The following is a 23013-nucleotide window of genomic DNA, read 5'->3' on the forward strand; positions in this document are numbered from 1 at the left end:
ATGTAGAATTTATTTAAAATTTGTTCTATTGATACAACTTATCACACAAGTCATTTCAGTTCCTCTACTGATGAAACGGAATTGAATTATTTTGCAATTATGACATAAAGTTTACATTTACTCTAAAAAAGTATATCTTATCAAAACAACATTCTTCTCCTACATACACACAGGATGTTTTGAAAATGTTTGTTTTTTGTTGTTGCTTTCTTCTCATTTAAAAAGCCCCGCTCCTCTGAGTTGGCAGTTTACTCGAGATGGTCGAGATACCACCACAGTCTTCCTGTGACTATAAAAAGTCAACTACTGATTTATATCATGTCTATCCGTGTATTTCAACTACTGTCCAGCCATCTGCTCCACCTTTATCCTATTCGACTGTAATAGATGTGCCCAATCCTGTTCCTTCAAAAAAGTCGGAGTGTATTCCAAAACTTCAAAACATTTTCACACCGTCTTTACTCGTTTTCACTTGTTACTTTGCTTTGTTCATTTTATCGATTTTTATGGTTTTGAAAGCCATAATCGACAACTTGATGTAAGCTTGTTTTTTATTCATTTTCATAACTTCACACATTACCATAATTAAGTTTCATCTGAATAAAAAAGCAGTTACGTTTTGTGATTCGATGAACCATCGAGTGACTGTACAAGTGTTCAGGATCATGGCAAAAACAGATTTATATCAATCAAGTAGAATGCAAAAACCGGTGTTGTAAATCAATAAAATCAATGGGAACAGAATAGTCAACCCTGTCTATATTCACAAAAATTCTTCGATAATTCGGTGTTTAAACCTATAAAATGAATTTAGATACAGTATGCACCTCCAGATGGGGCACATCCAGAATCACACATGTTGGAGGATGATCGTCCAAGTTGATGTATTCGAACATTTGCCCATGCGACTCCAGCACCTGCACGACATTCTTGAATATCTGCAGCTTCACGCCAGCAATTAGTGACTGGATCATAGCATTCAACCGTGTTTAGGTACCTGGAACAAATACAGAAACAATTGGAGGCACAACACTAGAGAAATTTGTTTTTATCATAGAAGAATAGTTTTTTCTTTCTCACCTCGATCCATCATGTCCACCAATTGCATACACTTTTCCTCCCATCGCTGCAACACCAACTCCGCCTCTTGGACTAGCCATATTGGCCAGTGTATGCCATTTATCAATATCTGCATCATATCTTTCACAAGAAGCCAGTGGAGCATTATCATCGAATCCTCCAATTGCATACAAATATCCATCGAGAACACATACTCCTGATCCAGCTCTTCGATACTGCATTCTAGCAATAATTTTCCATTTATCAACTAATGGATCGAATCGTTCACAAGTATCCAATGAAGATGTTCCATCATTTCCTCCGATTGCAAACAGATAATTCTTCAGAACGGCCACTCCTACTCCTCCTCTTTGAACCTTCATATCAGCTGCTGTGCTCCATTCATCTGATTCTATATCATATCTCTCAACGGTTTTGTAACACGTCGTATCATCTAATCCTCCAACTGCATATATTGCAGCTCCAATCGATGCAACTGCAATACCTCGTCTGGCTGTCTTCATAGAAGAAATTCTCTTCCACAGATTACTGGAAGGTTTGAATACTTCTGCTGTCGCCAGATGACTATCTCCATCATGTCCTCCAATCGCATATAAATTTCCATGAGCACTCACAACACCAACATGTCTTCGTTTCGACATCATATCAGGTACAGGGAACCATTGATTCTTTCTCCAATCGTATGCCTCAACACTACTGAATGGGCCACCAGCGGTTCCACGACCTCCTGCACAGAATATGATTCCAGCTACTGATTTCCGTATTTTGGAGGGAGCAGGACTCAGGGAACAAAGAACTGGGAAGGTTGTGGTCAATGACTGCACGGATTCTGACATAGAAGCTGCAGAATATTCCAAAGTGTTCTCATGATTATCTTCATATACATTTGAATCCTTCTCTTTCTTTTTATTCTTCTGAAATGACATTGCCTCGAATACAGCCAATGAGATAATATCTCGACATTCTCGACTTTCTTTGACATATCGATTTGGTTTTATCACTTCGCAGAGGTAATTCCACTCGATTAAATGAAGTCTCACAGTTTCAAACAGCTCCGGAAGGTACTGTAATCTCTCTTTCGGATCTGAGTCAATCCAATAAATGATCGATTCGAAGACTTCTTGTTCTTCACAAACATTCAAATCATATCTATTAAGAAGTCGTTTCAAATGACTAAACGAGATAGTTTTGAAGTCTGGACTTTTTCGAATACACGAGAATTTATCTGCGGCAAAGTCATCGGTTGAGGATATGAGAGTTGTACAATTGTAGGTTTCGGCAAAATGATGAAGGGCAAGACAGTTGTGAGAAGTGATCATTGTTGCGAGAAATTCTTGGCATGCTCCGATGATTTCGTCCATCTGGAACGACACATTTTCAGATGTTTCGACACAAAACGTTCAGACTAGAAACTGAGTGAAGCCATACGGCATCAACACTTTTCCTCAATGAAGAACTGCTGATAACACCGAGAGTTTTTTTTTACTTTTCTCCCTTTTCAGTCTTACCTGGAGTACTGTAGCTGTAAAAATAAGCTGATGCACGTTATGGATAGTTATCGCAATTTTGTCAGTGTAGATGTAGTTCACCAGGATTTCGACGGATTCTCGAGGAATGTCCTAAAAATTAGAAATTGATTTTAGAGCAAAGAACCAAAAGAGAACTTACTTGTAACTCAATTGTCATCTTTTTCATTTCTGCCATCCGATTTGTGAACATCGCCTTGAAATATGGACTAGCTGCAGCAAGAATATATCGATGAGCACGAATCACGAAGCCATCGATACTCAACTCGACATCACATAATTCCTCATCTTCTCTGAGAATTTGCATTTGTCTCATTATTTCAGATGGTTGCTTCTGATTTTCGAACTCAACACGATTTCCCATACTGTTGGAAACCACTGAAACATGATTTTTGTTTCAAGAACTATTGAATGGATTTAAAAATTTCGATAAGACAAGAACTTACGTTCAAACTCTTCGAATGGCACGACTTTCACCCGTTTTGATTGAGATTGAGCCCTGATATCCATCTCCTCCATCGCATCCGTCAGAAATTTCTCGCCATGATCGACCCGAACTTGTTGAACTGTTGGGAAGGAGCCTGGAAAAATTGTTCAGTCTCTGTTCTTCATCATTCAAATCCCTATGGAAATATGAACTACGGTAACATACCGAAAATAGCTCTGGCGTAGACGGGAGGCATAAGATTGGAAGTGATAGATGAATTGGTTAAATGATTTTGCTGAAATGGAATTACAGTAAAATTTTGATTCCAAGTGAAACTGTTTAATAGAAAACTTTCAATTTTAAACTAAACAAATGGAGAGAATGGTCTGATAAGAGAAACTGAGAACACAAATAGAAAGTGGAGCACAGGAAAAATGGAAGAAACAAAAATTGGACATTGCTCCCTGATGATGGTGGCAAAATCGCGTGATTAACAGAAAAGTTGACGAAAATTGAATTGGGGAATCCTGATGGGGTTTCAGATGTTGATAGAGGCTTCTTTGTGATAGATTTTCGGACTTTGACACAACTTTTGAGAGCAGAAAAGTGGGTGGGAAGCTGTAGGAGGACAAAGTACGGATGGGGCTTCAGATTGAAATTGGATTTTAAAATATTTTTCTTCCGTCAGGGAAACGAACTTTTTCGTGATCACGATCTTCACAAAGAATGACATAACCTTAGCCAAAATCTCTCAAACAATCCGCCACCAAATTTCACCAGAAAGCCATCAAAATAATGTTCCCAACCTTGAACCGCATTGTGAACCGTCCATTTTTTGTCCCCCTAGTCATCATCATCATTATGACCCCCTCTTTCGAATTGAACAAGGTGAACAATAGAAGAATGATGGAGAAATGAGGAAGGGTAAAATTATTATGACGATTAGAGGAAGAGAGGACAAGCAAAGAAGAAAAAATGGAATGGCATGAAGAATGTAGTTTTAGATAGACAGTTAGTACTTGTAGGAAACATGGAAAGTGGAAGTATGTAGTAATAGAAATGAGATCGGTAGGTCGAAAAGAAACAAAATGTGAGAGAGAGAAAGTGAAAGAGAGATTTAGATAGTTAGATAAGAGAATGGTGTGAGATATGGGGGGATTCAAAATCTTGTCTTACGACTCTAGGTTCACCGGAACTGTTAATTTTGGAATTACTCATTTTTCTATGAGACTTCGAACATTAAAATCTTCAGTGATGACCTCGACAAAACGTTCTGAGTTAGGTTGGGATAGATTCTGAACCTACATCTTCAGAATTGTAGACTGATCAGACAGAATGAAAAAGGTTTAGAAGAACGAGTGAAAGTGTAGAATATGGTACTTTTCGAAAGTCTTTCAAAGTGGAAGGAGAAGAAGAACAAACAGAAGAGATTTAGACAACTAGAAACCGACTAAAACTTCATTTTGGTTTTTTCACGCAAAATGAGTCAAAACAAAAGGAAGAAGCCCACTCCATACATATCCATCTTCGGAATACATTATTCCAGAAAAAAGCCGTTTCGTTGGAAAAACCAAAAAGAAGTGGAGTAGAGAGAATGAAATGGAAGAAAAAAGGAAGTGATGGGAAGGAAAAAGAGAGTGAGTGAAATGGGTTCGAAATTCCTCGCATTTTGGAAATGTCATGGGAAGGGGGAGGAGAAAAAGTGATGGAATGGAATACCGAATGAGATCGGGAGGGTAAAATAGTAAGAAAAAGCTCGCAATTTTTTGAGTTTAGAGGGAAATGAGAGACGGGAGGGAATTGATGTGATTTCAAAATAGTTGAAAGTAATTTGGAGAGAGAATGAAGCGGAAGAGAACCGAAAAAAGTTGAAGTGGAACATATTTCTTTCTGAAAATAAAAAGACAAAAGACAACTTTTATTGAAAAAAAGAAAGAGAAAAAACGGCCTTGAATGTGGTAAACTGGAATGTTTGAAGAGTACCCTACTTACTTTTGACCGCCTGACTTATTGTATCTAGGTCATCTTATTTTTTGATTTTGTGTACTTTTCGCTAGAAATGGTGATTCTATATTTTGAGAATCGGAAAGAAAGGAGAAACAGACAAAACTCAATTTCAGCATTTGTCACCAATAGGATTGTGAAAAATATTTACTGATTTTGTGAACAGTTAATAGATAAATATTCGGTATATCATCGTCTAGACTTCGGGAAATAGTTGTTAGCTGTCTACGGACGTTATTCTGTTCCCCGTAGATGCTTAATTAATAATTCTTATACCGAGGTTATCAAATATTTTTATTTTGAAAACAGAGCCTTCTCATTCTTAAAAACAGACGATACAAAAAAACACATCCGCAGTCATGAACCAAAAACTACGAAAAAGAAGCAGGACTAACAGCGAGGAAGGGAGAAAATGGAATATGAGTATGAGCTATAGACAAAAAAAAGGCGAAGCATAGAATTATATGTGTTTTTGGTTTTTTGTTTCTATGCGGAAAAAGGAGGAAAGGAAAAGGAAAATAAGAAAAAAACATGTAGGCATATAGCCTTTCAAGGGTAGAGAGGGCTAACTAACTAGTAGTAAGAAATAGAAAAAAAACATGAGAGGAATAGGAAGTGAGTCCATATAGAGTACTCAAAGGAAACGAAAATATCAATGGACATTCGGATACACAGACATACAGAAACTGAGAATTTTTGGAGAAGAGGAAAACGCAAAAAAGGAATAAAGAAGTAGAAGAGGAGAGGGTGTTTAGAGAAAAACGAATGAGGGGAGAGGAGAAAAGGGTTCCCATTTTGATTCTCTCACATTCCATTTCTGGGGATTAAGTGAGGTGCTCTTCTTCTATTTCTTTTCAATGTATTTTGGAACAGAGAATGAAAAAGAATAGGAAAGGAGAAAGGGTGACAGGAGATGGATGGTAGTTGACATTCGGGAGGAATTTGAGAAGTTTGGAGATTCTGGAGTTCAAAGTTTTAGGGGAACGAAAGTTAGAAACTACATTTCTAGCAGACTGCTAGAATCCGTGTACTATTCGAACTTCACGGTGAAAAGCCATTTGAAAACATGGAGAAGTGAAAAAGAAAATCCTTGCGCGAGGAAAAAAAATGAAAAGAGCCGCGAAAAGTGTCAAGAACTAAAAACTCAAAGAGTCAAGTTTCGGTCAAAAACAAACAAATCTTTTCACCCCATCTCGTTTCTCTCTTTTTGTCTCAAAAACGAGAAGACGATGCTCTCGAAGTCCCATTTATTATTCGTATTCCCTTTTTTCGTAAAGTGACAAGCAAGTGACACTTTGTGGTTCACTTGCAATTTGCATGATAGATAAGCGAAACGAACGAGAACGTCTGCAAAGTCGGCTCGCGGAGATAGAAGGTTCTTCTTCTTTTTCTAGTTCAGGGTAATATAGGTCAGTTGGACATATCATTGTCATGCTTTCAGAACCTTGTTAAACATCTCTAACAGAAATTGAATAACAACAATCGAATAAGCCAAATTGTACCTCTCCTCGTGTAGGTTGTCATGGTGAAATGTAAGAAGTAACCTTGTGATCATCGTCAACGGAAAATAGTGGAAGAGAAGAGTATCACGAAGTCTGGTGTAAATAGAAGATAAAAGCCTTTAGATGAACAATATGAGAAACTAGAAAGCACTAAGAAGGATTACTGTAACTGATTTTCTCTTCTGGATATACAGACACACAGACAGACTCGAGAAGCACAAACTAAAATATTGAGTTTTCGGCAGATAGTTGAACTATATTTATTCGTACACATTGAGAAATCTGTCTATATTTTTCTGGAAAACAAACATATACACTCACTACGTAAATACTAGGTGCTAGTGGTCTAGCCGTTGGAAGAGAAGAAGAAGAGAAATAAAAAGAAGATGATGATAGGGAAGAAAAAGAAAAGATGAGGAAGAAGAAGAAGAGGATGAAGGAAGCCAATGAAAACAAGGAGAAGGAGATGAAAAAACGGCTGAATAGTAGTGTGTGTCATCAATCAATTTGTTTTATTTTACTCTTTTCCTGTTTATTTACCTTCTAATATCTGATGCTATTCTAATTGAAGGCCTTTCGAAATTAGAAAAGCAGAAAAATGAAGTTGGAAATTTGATTTTAAATTAAAAATTTTTAATAGGAAAGTTCACATGGTACTTCTGTTTTTTCCTAATTTTTTCTCTAGATCATTCCCTACTTCAGATAATGAGTTTTAATTGAAAGTGAGTGGAGTAGGTTCATCGGGCTACCACACTTATGTCACATTTTGGTAATTTGAACGCTTAGAAAAATTCACAGCTGAAAAATACCAGAAAATAACGGAAGCACAAATTTCAGAGTAAACTCATTTTGTTCTCCCACAATGAGTTTTCCCGAGTGCTACTACCTCCCCGCGCAGCCTCTTTCGATAGTGCGTGTAACTACTCGGTTTGTTTGACAACTCAAAGAAATAGCATGAACTGTTCGAGATGAAGCAGAGAAAATGGCGAGAGAAAATGAGCTGGATTTTTCGGGTTCTCGCACTTTTTTTTCGCGATCATGAGCAGCATGGAACGGGAATCGAGCAAGGGTCGACCCTTGGTTCTCACGTCATTGGATACTGATACAAGAAGGAATTCTGTTAAAAAAAGCTTTTCAGAGTTCAACAAGTAACAAAAAAAATAAGACATATATCAGAGAAAATGTTATAAATTGAGTCAAAAATTAGGAAACTAAAACAAACTGAGTAAAGGCAAAAAGTTTCGGTGCCTCATGCTGGAATCGAACCAGCGACCTTCTGTTTACTAGACAGACGCTCTGCCACTGAGCCAATGAGGCGCTGATGAAGAAGGGAGACGAGTGCGTAGAGGAGGCGGCGGTGAGCGGGTTATTCGGCTGCGGTGACTGCATTGGTGACGGCCTTCACGGGACGCAGGCTGTACTTCCTCCGGTCGTAGAACTGACGGCAAACTCCGATCATGATTGTTGTACGAGATACTTGAACGAAGAATGTGACGTCGGCATCTGGAGTTACAGTGGTTTCATATTGAAGACATATTGTCAAACAAACTAACGATTCAAATTCACTCTTGCTGCTGGAGCCAACACACAAATTGCGTCATCGACCATTTGAAGGACAGAAGCTCGTGCCACAGAATCGTTATTTCGTGCTTTGAATTCCACTGAGTATGTAGGAAGTTTTCCTTCGTCATTAGGTTTCAGTGTGTCCGAAATAACCTGAAAGGACTCTTTACTAGACTCATTACTCTCTCAACTTTGAAATTAGTAACCCTGAACTAATACATTAGCAACAAAGAAGATGTCACTTACTTTCATTAATACTTCGTTCATTTTTGATAAATCCACTGCCATCGTGTGTTCTACTGGATAAACTCTTTGAAGATATCGACATCTCGGAGCTTTCTGTGTTAAATCTACCATTTTTTCGGCCAAAAGTTCGATTTTAGCATTCTTCACACTAACAAAAATACAATTTTTGACTCCAGTCGGTCGTTGAATACATCTCCGTTCTTTTTTCCCAGGTTTTCCATTTCCAGGTTTCGCTTGTCGTTGATCATCACACGCTTTTTTCAGTGCGTCGGCAATATCCTCATCTGAGTCATCTCCAACATCGACTTCTGGCTTAGCTTCTGAAGCCTTGACATCTTCGGGAACAACTTCGGGAGCCGTAGAAATCTGAGGATCTTCTAAAAGTTCATCGATAATGCTGTACGCTTCTTGAAGTGCCTGTTTCTCGTGTCCTTCACATGAGAAAAAGAGACCAGTTACTCCAGCTTCAACTGATTTCTGCTTTACTCTGAAAATTGAAAAGAATAGAACTTCGATATAGTAGGAAAAAAAGCTTACTTTTGATTCCAATGATTATGATTTCTTTTTCGGTTGTTGTCAGCCATTTATGAAAAATTTCTACTGAAAATCAATATTTAAACACAGATTAATTTTAAATTTTTTGAACAATAGATTGAAAAAGAACAAAAAACTGTAAAAATAGACAAAAACCAAACATAAATCTTCAGAAAATAATGGGATTCCCTCTATTTTCTCTGCCGTCTCTGTTCTCTAATGCATAGCGATAGAGCGCGTTTGCTATGGTTACGGTTTGCAGACATTTTCAGTCATTTCCAGTCTCAAGAAAGGTTCTTCCGGTTCAAAAGTGTTATAAAAATATAATGAATTCATGCCACATGTTTCCCCTTTGATTCTAATTGACTTTTATTCAAATCACACACTTTCTTTTCTCCTTTCCCTTCACCAGTACATTTTTTTTTGAACTACTATCTCGAGATCGTTATCTAGCTTCTATTGCGACATAGAAGCTGTCAAAAAACGAGTTCCGACACACTGCCAAAAGCCCATTTGCAATTAGGTAGTAAATTGAATGACTTGAAAAGGAATGTCGCAGAAAAATTTCAAAAACTGAAAGTAATAGGAAAAACATCAAACAAATGGAAGATCCGAGAGATTCAGATGAATGTAAATTTTAGAAAATCTTCAAGAATGATTCAGTAGAAATGTTTAACTAGTAGTATATTTTTGGCACTTCCAAATATCATCTTGATAATCAAATGGAAGAATTTTAATATGAGAAAATCATTAGAATTTTGGGGTCAATAAAGCAAATATAGAATTGGAAAAGGAATGTTAAGAGTATTCAAGAATTAGTCTTAGAAAACAAAATTACAAAAGAACAAATGAAACAGGCGGATTCATTTTTCTAACAATGCAGACTCACCTCATTTCGTTGATCCGGAATGAAAAAAGCTCTGTTTCCAGAATATTCTGGTGGTTTACTGATCATTCTGTTGAAAGTCCACATTCTTGGTTCTTTCTGATTGTCGCCAATAGGTCTGGTATTCTAGTCTAATAGGCATCTCCTCTCTTCTCACAGCTTCTTCTTTTTTTTATTTTTCCCGCCCATACACTTCTTCTTCTTCTTACTGTTGGTATGATTGTCTGCGTCTCTCACTATCTCTCTATCAAAAGATGAAAAACAGAAGCAGCTTCTGGTATATCTCAGTTGATTATACCAGCTGGAAGGGTGGTCAGATGGCAGAAAAAGATACCAATTATTGAATGGCAGGCTTGTTTCGAGGCGATTTTTAGTTGGCTTCGGGTGGTATGGAACTGGAATTTTTCATGATTTCTTGAAGAGGATGTCTGATACTTCTGGTACTGGGGGAATTCGGAATGAACTATTAGAAGAAAACTTGAATAATCTATGGAGACGCATACTATCTGAATAAAAGTTTTAAGAAGATTCACATCAACTCACTATCAGGAAAAAAAAACTAATATATCGGGTTCAAATTCAGTCTAGTTTTTTGAATTTTATAGTTTTGAATTTTTGTTAGATTTTACAAATGCTCAAATTTTTTCAATCCAACTCAGTTTTCATAAATATGAGAAGGAAAAATATTTAATTATCAAAGAACTCGACTGTTTTTGAAAAAAAGTCTTCTAATTCTGGAAACCTGTTTTCAATTTCATTAATTTCTTAGGTTGATTCCCTCCTAGTTTCCCTTTTTTCACCCTTTCCCATCACTCAACCTCTCTCCGCAACTTTCCCTTATCACCCCTTCCCACTCACTTTTTTCCGCATATATTATTTCCCTCAATCCCACTTTCACCTTCCTCTTATTCTTCTTCTTAATTCCTGTTTTTCAAATCAACTCACTTTCCATTTGATAACAAAAAACACTGCGGAAAATAATCATTTATTGTGTAATTAATAATAATAATACATTGAGTGGATTTTGGACTACTAGTTAGATCCAACTTTCGGGATAACGAGCTTTTTGGATTCAGCTTTCTTCTTGAGCCAATCCAAGAGTTTCTGATTGTCACGACGTAGGATGGAATCGGTGGAGAGAGTCTGGAAAACTAGAATTTAAGAATGGAACTAAGGGATCTACAATCTGAAATAGTTCGAAAGTGGAACTTCTATATCTCACCTGTGGCAAAACTCCTCTCTTGTAGTCACTTGACACACCAGAGACAAAAAGAGCCGAGTATCCAGGATAGTTGTTAACCAGATCGGAGGAGAAGTACAGATACAAACTGTTACTCGACGAAGTGATGGTTGGTGGGACTGTTTTGCCAGAGTAACTGAAGAACAGAGACAAATGATGAGGTGAAAATACTCAATGGCTGAGATTTTTAGCTAGATTTACTACAGTATTAATATCTTCAGTAGTTTAGAAAAGAAACTTACGTTCCCAAATGTGGAAAAGAGGTACTGTTTCCGTCGAAAACACTCAATGTATCGTAACTATCTTCGGTGTTGAATGCCAAGAATTCGAGAGAAATTCTGCAAATAAAATGACTCATAGTTGATGCTTTTTCCGGGTGTAGGAGATTATAGATATTTCGTCATGTTACATGGAAAACTGTGACTTTTTTGATGTCGGACAAGTCATAGTTTCTTGAAAAACAAGTGAGAGAAACCCCATGGAACCATTTTCATAATTTTTGAATTATTCCAAACTTGTTGATTTTTTGAGGGTTTTATGACTTATTTGTTTGAAAAGTTCGACAAAATGAGGGTGGGGTAAACATATAAAATATGGTTTTTGGTCAAAAACAGGTCACAGATTACGTCATGACTTACTTTTTCTGCGTAGGGAGGAAGCTATGATCTACTTGTGTATGACGCAAATACGCTCTAATGATGATTATTCTAGAGTTTGCATTATTTAGTAAGAACAGGAAAAATTATGAATCATGAACTAGCAAGAATTCGATTGAAATACGATGGTTTGGATCAGGTAATAAAACAACTTACACATGCCCCTCAGCCACGTGTATCAATGTTCCACACGACTTGTTATCCGGGTAGTTTTCTGGATAATTCGGTGAGGTCACAATACCGTATGCCCCATTTTGAATGAAAATGGAACATGTGTCTGTTGGCATAAAAACAGAACCAAATGGAACCATGTCGTATTGGATTGCAAAGCCACGGAAAGTTGTTGTCAGGTCACTTTTGAATGTGAGAGTCACTTGAGAACCTTGAATGTCGATAGCAAATCCAGTCTGATCACCAGAGAGAGTAGTGTAACTGAAACAATATTTAGATTTCAACTGAAACTATCAAATTCGTAATCTATTTAGACCTATTTCAAGGACGTCTATCAACTTGAGTCTCATAACTTAAACGGATTCTGTCTAATAACTCACTTCTCAATAGTCAGCGTATCATACGAATCCTCAGTCAGAAAATCGAAGAATGTGAGATGGATGTAATTTCCGGTTGGTACTGTAATAGTGTACGCAATGTTGGCACTATTATCATAGTTGTCCGGATAATTGGGCGAATATATCTGGCCAACGGCTCCATCGTAACTGTAATGTTCAGCTGCCAAAAAAGGAAGAAATAGTAGAACGAACAGCTTCATGATCAGGTGGTGAGGTTCAAAACTGCAAAAGTTTTGACTATTTCTATTTGTGGAAAATTTAAGTTTCGAAAAGGGAGGAGCTGGGTGAAAAGGTGTGAAGCCAAGGCAGCCAGCTGGTCAAACACTTTCAAAAAGTTGAACTACTCAACCTCGTTCCGGATGGAGGCCTCTGGAAAAGGCCTTTAAGCTAAGAGGTGTCAAAATGTGTTGAATAGAAAACAGGAATTGTCACCTTATTATCAGTTCTCTCGAACCGAGGACACAGTGTTAAGCCTTCCTAAACACTGATAAGGTCTTCTTTTTGACGTTAGTTTAGTTTTTTACGAAATTCATTGAGAATGGGGGCGGCAGTGTTCTGGATTAACATTTTCCGAATTTCGAGGAGGTGATAAGTCAGAGAATCAGGAAATGGGAAGTATCACAAGACGGTGGTGCCAGGCATCAAGAAAGGAGAATCAGATGAGCACAGAACCGCACCAAAGCAGTTTTTACTTGAAGTTTAGTTGGTTGGGTGGTGTCCGTTTTGATCAAAGACAATGATAAAAACTACATTGAACAGGATCACTAAAACACAAAGAAGTCGGATTAGCAAGTGTACTTTTACAGCTCTCCTTGGGAAAACCTACCGTAATCCAGTTCGACTGATAGATGAGACTGACTAAGAAGGCATTGTGTCATGTCCGGAGATACTTCTTATTCTATGAACTAGTTGATTTCCTTGCTGGCACATCGCCAATTCGCTAACTCTAAATCGTATTCAATCCATATGACCATTTGTTTGAACTTCACTCTTTTGGTTTTGTTTATTTTTCTATCTAATCCTGGTATCTATTATTAGAGTTGTATTATAGTCCTAACTGCTTCAACGAAATAGTTAAGGGGAGTTGAAGCTGGGAATGGATACAACGACACCGCAAGTATGTTTCATAGTCATTCAGTGACTCACTAATTTTTAAAGTGTCGTCCGGAAACATCTGTTATCATTCTTTCTTCAAACTCATCAGAAATTCAGAGACGTTCCAACTTGATGACTTTGATAAGGGTCACAATGAACATGATGAAACATTGCAACTTAATCGCTTAATCTCGTTACAGCACCGTTTTGGTATCTTTCTTCCAACATTTTACAATATTCCAAGTAGTTTTGGTTGATCTTTTGGTTATTCGATCACACTAAATTTCCTAGTCGATCACTTTCAGTTTTCCCATGATGCATCATGAGAACTCTGTGTTGTTCCCATCTCTGCTTGGTAAAGCATACAAAAACCATCTTCCCAGCAAGGAATGCATCATTCAAGTCTTCTTTTGTTTTTTCTCTGCATGCATCTATAATCATTCCCTCTTTTGAAATTACATCGTTAAGTGCAAAATTGCACAATCTCACCGGAAGAGAATATATAAAACGTCCGTTTTTGTAGGAAACAGGGCATAAATTAGTTTGTAAAGCTATTGACAAATTCCTGATAAAACTTCAAGATGGTTTACCATTTTTATAATTAAAACAAATATTTCAGAACACGTTTTCAATCTTACTTCTCTTTCGCGTTCACCAGATTTCGAGTTTCCCAAGTAATTCCCCGTGACCTTTTAACTTCCGTTTCCAATTCTCCTGTTCCACGTTCCATTGCGTTCAGATCAATCTCCTTGCCTCCGTCATTAACATATGATGACGTCACTATCCACGACACAGAATCCGTCAAACGGGAAAGAGAGCACAGTAACCCAACCCGCCAACTGTCCGTATCAGTTGTTCAATCAAGAAGTTGTATGGAATGGAAAGTGGATTCAAACTCGACAAGTTGGATTCAAGACCTCTAATGGACAACAAGGGGTGAGTGATTAACCAGGGAATAACATCGATCTTTTTCTTTTTCAAACTGAATTTCCGTTGATGTCTCCAAATTTTAGTTTCACCTGTTTGTTTTTATAGGTTTGGCAATCAGTGCATCGCAACACAAAGCCAATCGAAGCCCCAGCCGACGGAGTTTCCATTCTCGCCCGTGTCCGAAAAGAGGGAAAACTCTTTCTTGTTCTCATCAAACAATATCGTATTCCATGTGGAAAATTGTGTCTGGAACTGCCAGCTGGATTGATTGATGCTGGAGAGACAGCTCAACAAGCGGCGATTCGAGAACTCAAAGAGGAGACCGGATATACCAGTGGGAAGGTTGTTATGGAGTGAGTTATACAAATATTGAAAGTGACAGACACATACAGTGAGACTGAAGTGAGATGCCTTCTTCAATATCTGTTTTATTTTCAGATCCAAGCTCTGCTTCCTCGATCCAGGACTAACTGATGATTCTCAATGTCTCGTGGTCGTTGACGTGGATGGAGATGCTCCAGAGAACCTCAATCCCATTCAAGTACTCGATTCAACCGAATCAATTGAAGTTTTGCTCATTGAGCAATCCAAACTGATGGCCTATATTTCCAATTTGGATTCCTCGTCCATCGTTGTCGAATCCACGTTGTTGGCCTACGCCATGGGTATTCAATTCGCCACACTCCAATAGTTTAATAATGGGTTATCTCGATGGTTCACTGCTTTAAAGTTTTCATTTCACTGCTAGTCATCGAATGACATGTTTCACTTGAAAGATATTTCGTTCTTCTCGTTTTATAGTCACAATTTTTTATAAATAAATTTAATATTTGGGTGTTAAATTCGTTTTGGTTTCATAGAATTTTTTGGGAAGAGATTGAAAGAAAAACAGGTGAGAACCCAGAAATTTGGAAGCGGGAATGCTTCAAATTCAACTGAATCCTGATAACATTTATGGTCATTACCAATCTAATATCCACGGCATCAATCAATCGCATCTGCCAAATATTCCTCTAACCAGTCGGTTTACGTCGCCTAACGGCGACTCAACCTCCTTCCCTACACCACCCTTTTCAGTTTTACAGCGCCTCCGGCGCTTCTTAGCTGAACAGTCCGTTCCGACAAAGCACAATTGTAAAACCTCTCATTTTTACACCACAATTCTACAAAATTTCCCAACTACTTTTTTTTATCCAGATGGAATATAGAAGTTAGAATGAACGGATTTTGAATTTACCAATCTGAGCTTTCTTCGTATGTTTTCCTTGTTTCAAAATAATCTTACAGAAGAACTGGAACTTGATCACTCTTTTTTTTGCCACCTCAAACAGCGAGTGATCATTCCGATATCAATTTTTAATTTTTTGACTGATCGGTGGCGATGCCGCCTCCCTCCCCACAGTAACAAAAAATAAAACAATTAGTTATAACAAACCCATACGTTCGCTGAAAACGATCAGCCGAGATCTAATGGCAAACTCGAATCTTAGGATACGTAACAGAGGAACAAAGTTTTCTCCAGTTCCTCTCTCTTATACTTCTATATCACAACTTCTTTTTTCGATCCTGAAGGAGTATGGATTTTAGAATGAGCGGCTTTTTACTTTACCTTTACCGGAACTACCTTCACTGAAACTATTTCACAATACTCCTACAGATGAACTGGAAGTTAATAACTATTCCTTACACCGCCTTCTTTCCCAACGGGTAGCAGGTATGGCGGGGGAAAAAGTGGTCTTCCCTCACTAAAAAGCGAGTGGTCATTCTGATCTAAAATTTTAATATTTGACTTATCGGTGGTGACGCCGTTTCCCTCCTCTGAATATGGCAGACAAATACCCTGTTTTAATAAACTCTCATCCAAGAATTCATTACTTTTTTGAAGGTAGCCGAGCTTTGACAAACTCCCTTATTCACAAATCACCATCACTTCTAGAGTAGTGTTCTTCCATTTATTTGCCTCTTCATAAGTATAATGCACCCAAAGTACTTTTTTTCAAAGTTCTTTACTGATCGGCGGCGATGCCGCCTCCCTCCCCCGCGAAGCTGCGGAATTAATTCTTATTGTTAACTCCTATCTGTGTGAATAGTGCCAAAAAAGGTACCTATTTAACCCTTTTGATCTCGAATGTAACGAAGTTATTTACAACTTTCATATACTGGCTGTCTATGTTCTTATCAAAATAAAAAACCAAAAAACTTTTCCGACCTGGCGGGAACGAACTCATCACCCCATGCGTGAGAGTCATCTGCGTAGACCGCTACACCAAATACGCGCGGCCGGGGCGCTTTCGAGAGTGCAGTCAAGAAACACCGAGTCAGTAGTATCAGGTTGATAATTTCAGACTTGCAAGATTCCGGGCCGGCCCGCCGGGCCGGCCCGGCCCGGTCGGCCCGGATTTGAATTTTTGAACTTTTTTCACTACAATTTTTTGTCCAAAAATTTATTTTTTGAACATTTTCCATATTTTTCCTCAAGTATATTTCTCAAAAACATTCGAAGCCTACAAAAAATTGTTTTTAAGAAATATTTTTCAAAAAAATCTGGAAATTTTCGAAAAAAAAAATTTGAATTTTTTTTCAGTACTGAACTTCCGGGCCGACCGGGCCGGGCCGGGCCGGGCCGCGGGCCGGGCCCTGGAAATTCTCATTCCGGCCCGGCCCGGCCCGTTGCAAGTCTGGATAATTTGAGCCTTCTACCACCCTGTCGGGACACACCTTTTCTCATTTTCTCAACGCCATTTACCGTTGAAATCGGTATCATCTCCAGAAGACGTCAAATTTGACATTTTTGAAAAAAGAAAAGTTCGGGCATTATCAGGGACAAATTTCCAAGCGACTTGTCTAAGTTTCATTACAAACGGTTCAGTACAGAGGGCGCTAGAGTCGGCGACATACGGACTTACAAACAGATCTGTTGAATATTATTAGTAAAGATTACCCCCACCTGCCGGGCCGCCGTCTGTTCAAATGCCTCTAACCACACAGTCTGGTTGTACTCTCTGTTGGATACCTGTCTTTCCATCGATTTTCACGGGTTGTTCTTACAATGAAACCCTTCTTTCTTCTAAAGCTTCCCCACATCCCGTTCAAAGAAATTGCTATGAGTTTGAATGTGTAAGTCTACCAGCAAATTTGTTTAGTCTCTGACAGACTCATTTTTCAGAGTGGCACTAGCAATGTGTAGTGAAAAAAGTAGGAAAGCAATTGAGTTGATGAAACTAAAAGCGAAACAGTTCGTAATTACCCAAGTTTTCAATGAACATCGAGTGTACATGGCGATAAACAATGTGTTGTGGTTCACATGGAGATTGTTTTTTCCCAGTGAAGTGGCGAACCCAGAAGACTTCACAGAGCGTTTTACTATAGATGGAAAAGTGTTCCAGTCAATGTAAATTATCGGAAATGTTGAAAAAATACAATTAGAAATTTCAGCACAACCGAGAATCGGGACTGCGCCTATGAGATTTGCTCATTGAGTGAGAACTATCAAAAGTCTGCAGATTCAGTCCAAAAGTTCATAAGAAAAACATTTGTTTGTCAAAATGTTAAATATCATATCGATGTGGATGGATGCGAGAACTTTGACCATTATGTTTTGGAGACAGTGAATAAAGATCCAGAATGCAAAACGTTAGAGTTAGGAACAACCATCTATGTGCCTCTAGAAAATTCGAAATACAAGACAAGAGAGGCTGGACCACTGAACCCTTGGCATGTTGAATTTGTTCTCAGCAATTTGAATGAAAATATTGAACTGATTATTTCCGGAGATCCCGGAGACGATTTCAGATACACCAAGGTTAGTAAAAATGCTGATCTCAAATCACTTTATATTTTAGATTATCTCGAGAAAATTTCTTGTGATATATAGTCCCCAGTGGTTTACTTATCAGAATCTTGTTGAATCAAATTCAGAAAAATTATACATATCTTCTGTAAACGAACGTGACGAAACTTGTATCACTCTTGAAGAAATCATTTCTTATTTTGAAAGATGGATAGATGGAAAACAAACAAGTATTCTGTGTTTAGCAGTCAGGAATAACTGGAAGTTGCATCGCGAAGAAGTTTTTAATAAGTTAACCAACGGTATTGAAACGTCTGTTTTTGATGAAAGAAGAAATGCCAGTGATTATAAGTAAGTTTAAATCAACAACCCTTTTTAATAATGCTAATTTGGAACCACAGAAATAATTGGTTATCAAAAGCCACGGAACATACTAATTGTCCGCTGATCGACATACGAGCCAATGACGGTACAGTTGCTTCCATTCTATGTAATCCAAATATGCTTTTTTTCGGAGTCTGGAGTAAGCCTTCGGGCCCATAATTTCAAATCTATTCGTGCGATATTATTTATAAATTATTGTCAAAAGTGAACGATTCATAATAAGGATTTCTGATTCAGAAAGATATTCAAGTCTCTGCTCAGATTTCACTGGATAAATTACACGGGAATGACTTGAGGTGTCACACGAGATTATTTCCAATATTTTGGTGATGGATAGTCCAGGCCCACGGCCCATAATCCAGGGGTACATCGAAAAAGGGTACATCGTGATCATAGGGTACATTGAATCGAAGGGTACAGTGAATCTTAGGGTACATCTAGGACCTATGATCGTGGGGTACATCGATGGGGTTATCAAAGGGTACATCGAGTCAGAATTTCCATAAAATTTCAGAAGTCTCACTGGATTCATCAGTTTTTGAGAAATTTTTCACAGGCAGAGTTCAAGGAACGTGTCAGCTTTTTTCAAAGGAATGAAATAACATGAAAATTATTCAAACAACCATTTGCAAGATGCTCATATTGTAGTTTTTATAATTGAATCAAACGTCTTCTTAAATGCTAAATCTTATTATTTCATCTCTTTGAAGAATAGCAGAAACACCTTCCTTGAACTCGGTCTGGAAAGGTTTTTCAAAAATTGATGAATACTGTGAGATTTTTTCTTTCCCTTTGATAACCCTATGGATGTACCCCATGATCATGGCTCCTAGATGTACCCTAAGATTCCCTGTACCCTTTGATTCAATGTACCCTATGATCATATTTTTCATAGATGTACCCTTTTTCGATGTACCCTTGGATTATGGGCCCAGGCCCACACTAGAACTAAACCAAGTTTTTTAGCTGCCACAGCCTCGATTTGGGAAGACTTTTCACTTTTTGCAACTATTTTGGGTCGAGTCAATTTGAAAGTTGTAAATGCGCTATTTTTAAAGCTATAATCAGAAATTAGTTTAAATTTTAGGGAAACGCTGAAACAGCAGCTGTCGCGGCCGCACAGGGTCTAGGGGTGAGTAGTGAAATCGTATGCGCTCCACTAGACATTGGCGGCAAATTAAAATTTTAATTTTTTCAGTTCGCTGTTTCACTGTGGCATTTTGATACGCAGCTTAATCGGGCGCTTTTTGAGCTGGTTTATGCCCGTTTTTGCGCATTTTTGGCCAGTTTTTCGACTGTCTCATATCTTTTCAAGATCAATTCTATTAAATAAATAAATAAAATTTTAAAATAAAAAATTTATTTTGAATTTCGCGCTAAAATTTTAGCAGATTTCAGCGGAGCGCATTTATTTTCACTACTCATCCCGAGACCCTGTGCGGCCGTAAATTTAATTCATATTTTGAAATTTGAAAATTCGCGTTTTTCTTGGTGGCCGCGGACTAACTATTCCCCATCGTGTACTCCCCGAGGGCAATTCAATAAAATATGTTTTCGTTCGATTTCCGGTTTTTTCATAAGCTTTTCCAGTTTTACTAAAGCTCGGTAGAAATTTTGATGGAAAAACGTTTACTGATTTCGGTACTGTTTTAAGCTTACTTGATTTTACTTCGCTCTTTCCGTTTTGCTGTTCTTGCCGTTGTTTCGACTACATGTAGTATTCAGGCTAATAAATATCGACTTCTACGTTTTATAAATCAAATTTTGATGTCGGATCCGTTCGCACCACAAGCGAACGATCAGCAGTCATACTTGGCAGCTCTTGGTTAGTTTCTTGTTCAAAAATCTCGTTGTAAACACCATTTAAGTTTAGAGAAACGTCTGAAAGCAGTGAAAGATAAAAAGAAGATTGACTCGAAATCAATCTTAAAGGATATTGAGTCGTTAAAGAACGATCAACTTTTCAAATTGTTGTCGCAACCAGATAAACCGACGCCCATCGAAGAGAAGTTCGACGACGATTTCGTTCCACAGGATAAGCCGATTAAGCCGAGTCTTCTCCGACAAAAAGTGGTTCCCCAGACGTGTGCCATCAATAAGAACGAGCTCGCTCACATTGTGAAATACGATTTGACACAGAAACTGCACGAATTTTACTGCCAACTCGACGAGAGTGTAGAAGACCGGCAAGAGTCACAAGAACTGCTCCGCGAGCTTCAAGAACTTTCAAATGAACTTGAACACCAAAAACTCGAAGAAGAAGTCCCCGAGAAGGAGGAGAAAGGAGCACAGACAGGGAATGAATCCGAAAAATGTGTCAAAGAATCGCTCAAGGAGAGCTCTGAAGCTTTTTAAGCGAGATCATGCTTTCTATGTATTTTTAAAAGCCCATAAAATGAAAGGCTGCACCAGTTGGTTCCGTCAAACTCGACGTGGCACTAGTGATTCTTTTGAAAAATCTGTTAGAGCTCATGTTCTTCCGAATAAATGTTGGGAATCAACCAATTATCTCAAAACTGATCAGATTACCGCCGTGGTCTCATTTGATGGAAACTTGGCGCTAACGATGGATAAACAATGCAGAAAAAGTAAATGGAAAATTGTAAATCTGGTCAAATTGTTGCCGATGGAACCGGAAAATCGAGGAAGTGTCTATGAGCTTGGATGCTGTGATTTAAGTTTGGAACATACTGGAGATTGTTTGGCGATTCTGGCAGTATTTTGGATTGAGTTAAATACAAACAATGTGCCTGCAAAATGCTTCGGATCAATCTACAGAATCACCAGGAAACATACTGTCGTTTTCTGTAAACTCATTCCATCTCCTTCAATGGTTGCTTGCTGTCGACTCACAGATCGCAAAAGTTTTACTGCTGATCATCACTGTCTTCTTGTATTTTCAAAAGATGCCCAAGTATCAGCTTATCGCGTCGAACCTACATTCATCGAGCAAATCGAAGATGTTTTCGAATGGTTTCCGTCATTAGCTCTCACCAATTTACCTGGCGGAACTTTAAGAACATCTTGCAAAATTTGCAATACTTTTCGATACTCCGCGGTTGGATTAGACACTGGAGTACTGATTGCGTCTGTGTGTATGATAGAAGGCAATGTAATTCTGGATAGGTAAGCTTTCAAAACCCATATAAATAATTCAGTCTCTTTTTTCAGTGTCCGTCTGCGTTACGCCAGTCCCATCAGTGTCGTGGAATTCCTTCCAGAAGTATCAAATAATGTTCAACGTCTTCTAATATCTTCTTTCATGGGCCCTGCTGGAATTTGGCGTCTGAAATTTGCTGATGACAAGTTATCGTGGGAACAAGAGTGCACTTTCGAAAGATCTCAATATTACGATTCGATTCTCTGTGCATGTATTTATCGCTTTTATCATGGAGCACCGCCTACAGTCTTATTTGGAACGTACTCGGGTCGGATTCTGCAGTACGAGCTACCTCCGCCGACAACATTTGTTCGGAAGTCGTTGAAAGGAGTACAGAAATGTGGAAAACCAATCAATTTGCTAATTAATAATGGCATTTATTTCATTAAGGTACGGAATTGCCTTTAAAAAAAACACAATTTCGGTCGAGATATTTTTATTGAACACATCCAGTATTATAAAATGTATTCATTTTCAGCAAACCGGTTTCAATGAGATCTCCGCCGTTACACCATTCGGGTTATATGTTATTCGGGAAAACTTTGCCACCTCAAAACGCCTTGGAAAATTCGGGCAACAATGGCTTAATCGATATCAAAACAAACTTCTGCTCAAGAATCCTCGAAACGTTTATGATTACTCGCCTGCTGAACTGCGTAGATTATCAATTGATTCGATAAATGAAATGACAATGAGGCCACGTATTGGGTCTACAGTTTCGCAGATGACGTATCGATATTCAGAAGAAGATGGATTAGAAAGGACGGAGCGACGGAGGCAAACATTGGGGGCCAAGGATTATCAGGTAAATTTATTAAATTCGGGTTGATCATATCCTAGAAAAGACTTCACACTACTGATTTTTCTAATCGCATCCAGCATTTTCAGCGTGGTGCCACGACCTCGGCATCTGGGTCCTCGAACGGATCATCTACTCGTCTTCGACAACTCGACGTCACCATCACTGACCAGTATTACCAAGATGGCCCCTCAGACTCCATACATTCTCCAAATCGAACATCAGCCCCATCACCCCGAATCAGTACTCTTCATGAGTTATCACACCCTCAAAGTCCCCTAGCTACTGGTGATAATCGTCCCCAACCGGTTTTCTTTCGTGCCATCAACAAGAGTCTTAGTTCGCCTTCAAGGCCTCAGAAATAGGTCAAGATTCACTACGAATCATTATTTTTGTCGTATAAATGTTCCATAATGAGTTAGCAATCAGAATGTTGATATACAAATTGTTTAGAAATGTTTCAAAATCCTCCTCCATCTCCTTGTCCCTCTTGTGTTACTTCCAATACTCACTTTTCTGTTCATTTTTCTCTCCATTCCATTTTTACAGCATTATCAAATATGTGTGCATTTATTCTTTTTTACAATTCATTTATTACACTACACTGAAATTCAAAATAGGT

The 23013-nt window shown here is 38.2% G+C and overlaps 7 protein-coding genes across 7 annotated transcripts; 4 read left to right on the top strand and 3 right to left on the bottom strand.

Annotated features, from left to right (window-relative positions):
* Positions 1–810: 810 nt before the first annotated feature.
* On the bottom strand, positions 811–3289 carry GCK72_019044 (uncharacterized protein; the record flags this gene model as incomplete). Its single annotated transcript, XM_003115767.2, has 6 exons — positions 811–997; positions 1081–2441; positions 2589–2699; positions 2749–2984; positions 3053–3187; positions 3259–3289. 6 exons carry the CDS (start codon positions 3287–3289, stop codon positions 811–813), a joined length of 2061 nt encoding a protein of 686 aa, XP_003115815.2.
* Positions 3290–7905: 4616 nt separating this feature from the next.
* GCK72_019045 (uncharacterized protein) lies at positions 7906–8932 on the bottom strand (the record flags this gene model as incomplete). Its single annotated transcript, XM_003115604.2, has 4 exons — positions 7906–8042; positions 8093–8255; positions 8349–8835; positions 8886–8932. The coding sequence occupies 4 exons, from the start codon at positions 8930–8932 to the stop codon at positions 7906–7908; spliced, it is 834 nt and encodes a 277-aa protein (XP_003115652.2).
* Positions 8933–10800: 1868 nt separating this feature from the next.
* Positions 10801–12433, bottom strand: GCK72_019046 (uncharacterized protein; the record flags this gene model as incomplete). Its single annotated transcript, XM_003115577.2, has 5 exons — positions 10801–10911; positions 10991–11144; positions 11251–11346; positions 11821–12096; positions 12216–12433. 5 exons carry the CDS (start codon positions 12431–12433, stop codon positions 10801–10803), a joined length of 855 nt encoding a protein of 284 aa, XP_003115625.2.
* Positions 12434–14096: 1663 nt separating this feature from the next.
* On the top strand, positions 14097–14949 carry GCK72_019047 (uncharacterized protein; the record flags this gene model as incomplete). Its single annotated transcript, XM_003115681.2, has 3 exons — positions 14097–14264; positions 14364–14611; positions 14697–14949. 3 exons carry the CDS (start codon positions 14097–14099, stop codon positions 14947–14949), a joined length of 669 nt encoding a protein of 222 aa, XP_003115729.2.
* A 2358-nt stretch (positions 14950–17307) lies between these two features.
* GCK72_019048 (uncharacterized protein) lies at positions 17308–18591 on the top strand (the record flags this gene model as incomplete). Its single annotated transcript, XM_053732857.1, has 5 exons — positions 17308–17375; positions 17425–17649; positions 17694–18060; positions 18155–18399; positions 18450–18591. 5 exons carry the CDS (start codon positions 17308–17310, stop codon positions 18589–18591), a joined length of 1047 nt encoding a protein of 348 aa, XP_053581770.1.
* A 1608-nt stretch (positions 18592–20199) lies between these two features.
* Positions 20200–20787, top strand: GCK72_019049 (uncharacterized protein; the record flags this gene model as incomplete). The annotated part of the gene is made up of 2 exons (XM_003115418.2): positions 20200–20257; positions 20306–20787. 2 exons carry the CDS (start codon positions 20200–20202, stop codon positions 20785–20787), a joined length of 540 nt encoding a protein of 179 aa, XP_003115466.2.
* Positions 20788–20827: 40 nt separating this feature from the next.
* Positions 20828–22756, top strand: GCK72_019050 (uncharacterized protein; the record flags this gene model as incomplete). Its single annotated transcript, XM_003115701.2, has 4 exons — positions 20828–21558; positions 21604–21982; positions 22071–22397; positions 22481–22756. 4 exons carry the CDS (start codon positions 20828–20830, stop codon positions 22754–22756), a joined length of 1713 nt encoding a protein of 570 aa, XP_003115749.2.
* Between the last annotated feature and the right edge of the window lie 257 nt (positions 22757–23013).

Source organism: Caenorhabditis remanei, chromosome V (genome assembly GCF_010183535.1).
Source record: "Caenorhabditis remanei strain PX506 chromosome V, whole genome shotgun sequence".
Taxonomy (NCBI): Eukaryota; Metazoa; Nematoda; class Chromadorea; order Rhabditida; family Rhabditidae; genus Caenorhabditis; species Caenorhabditis remanei.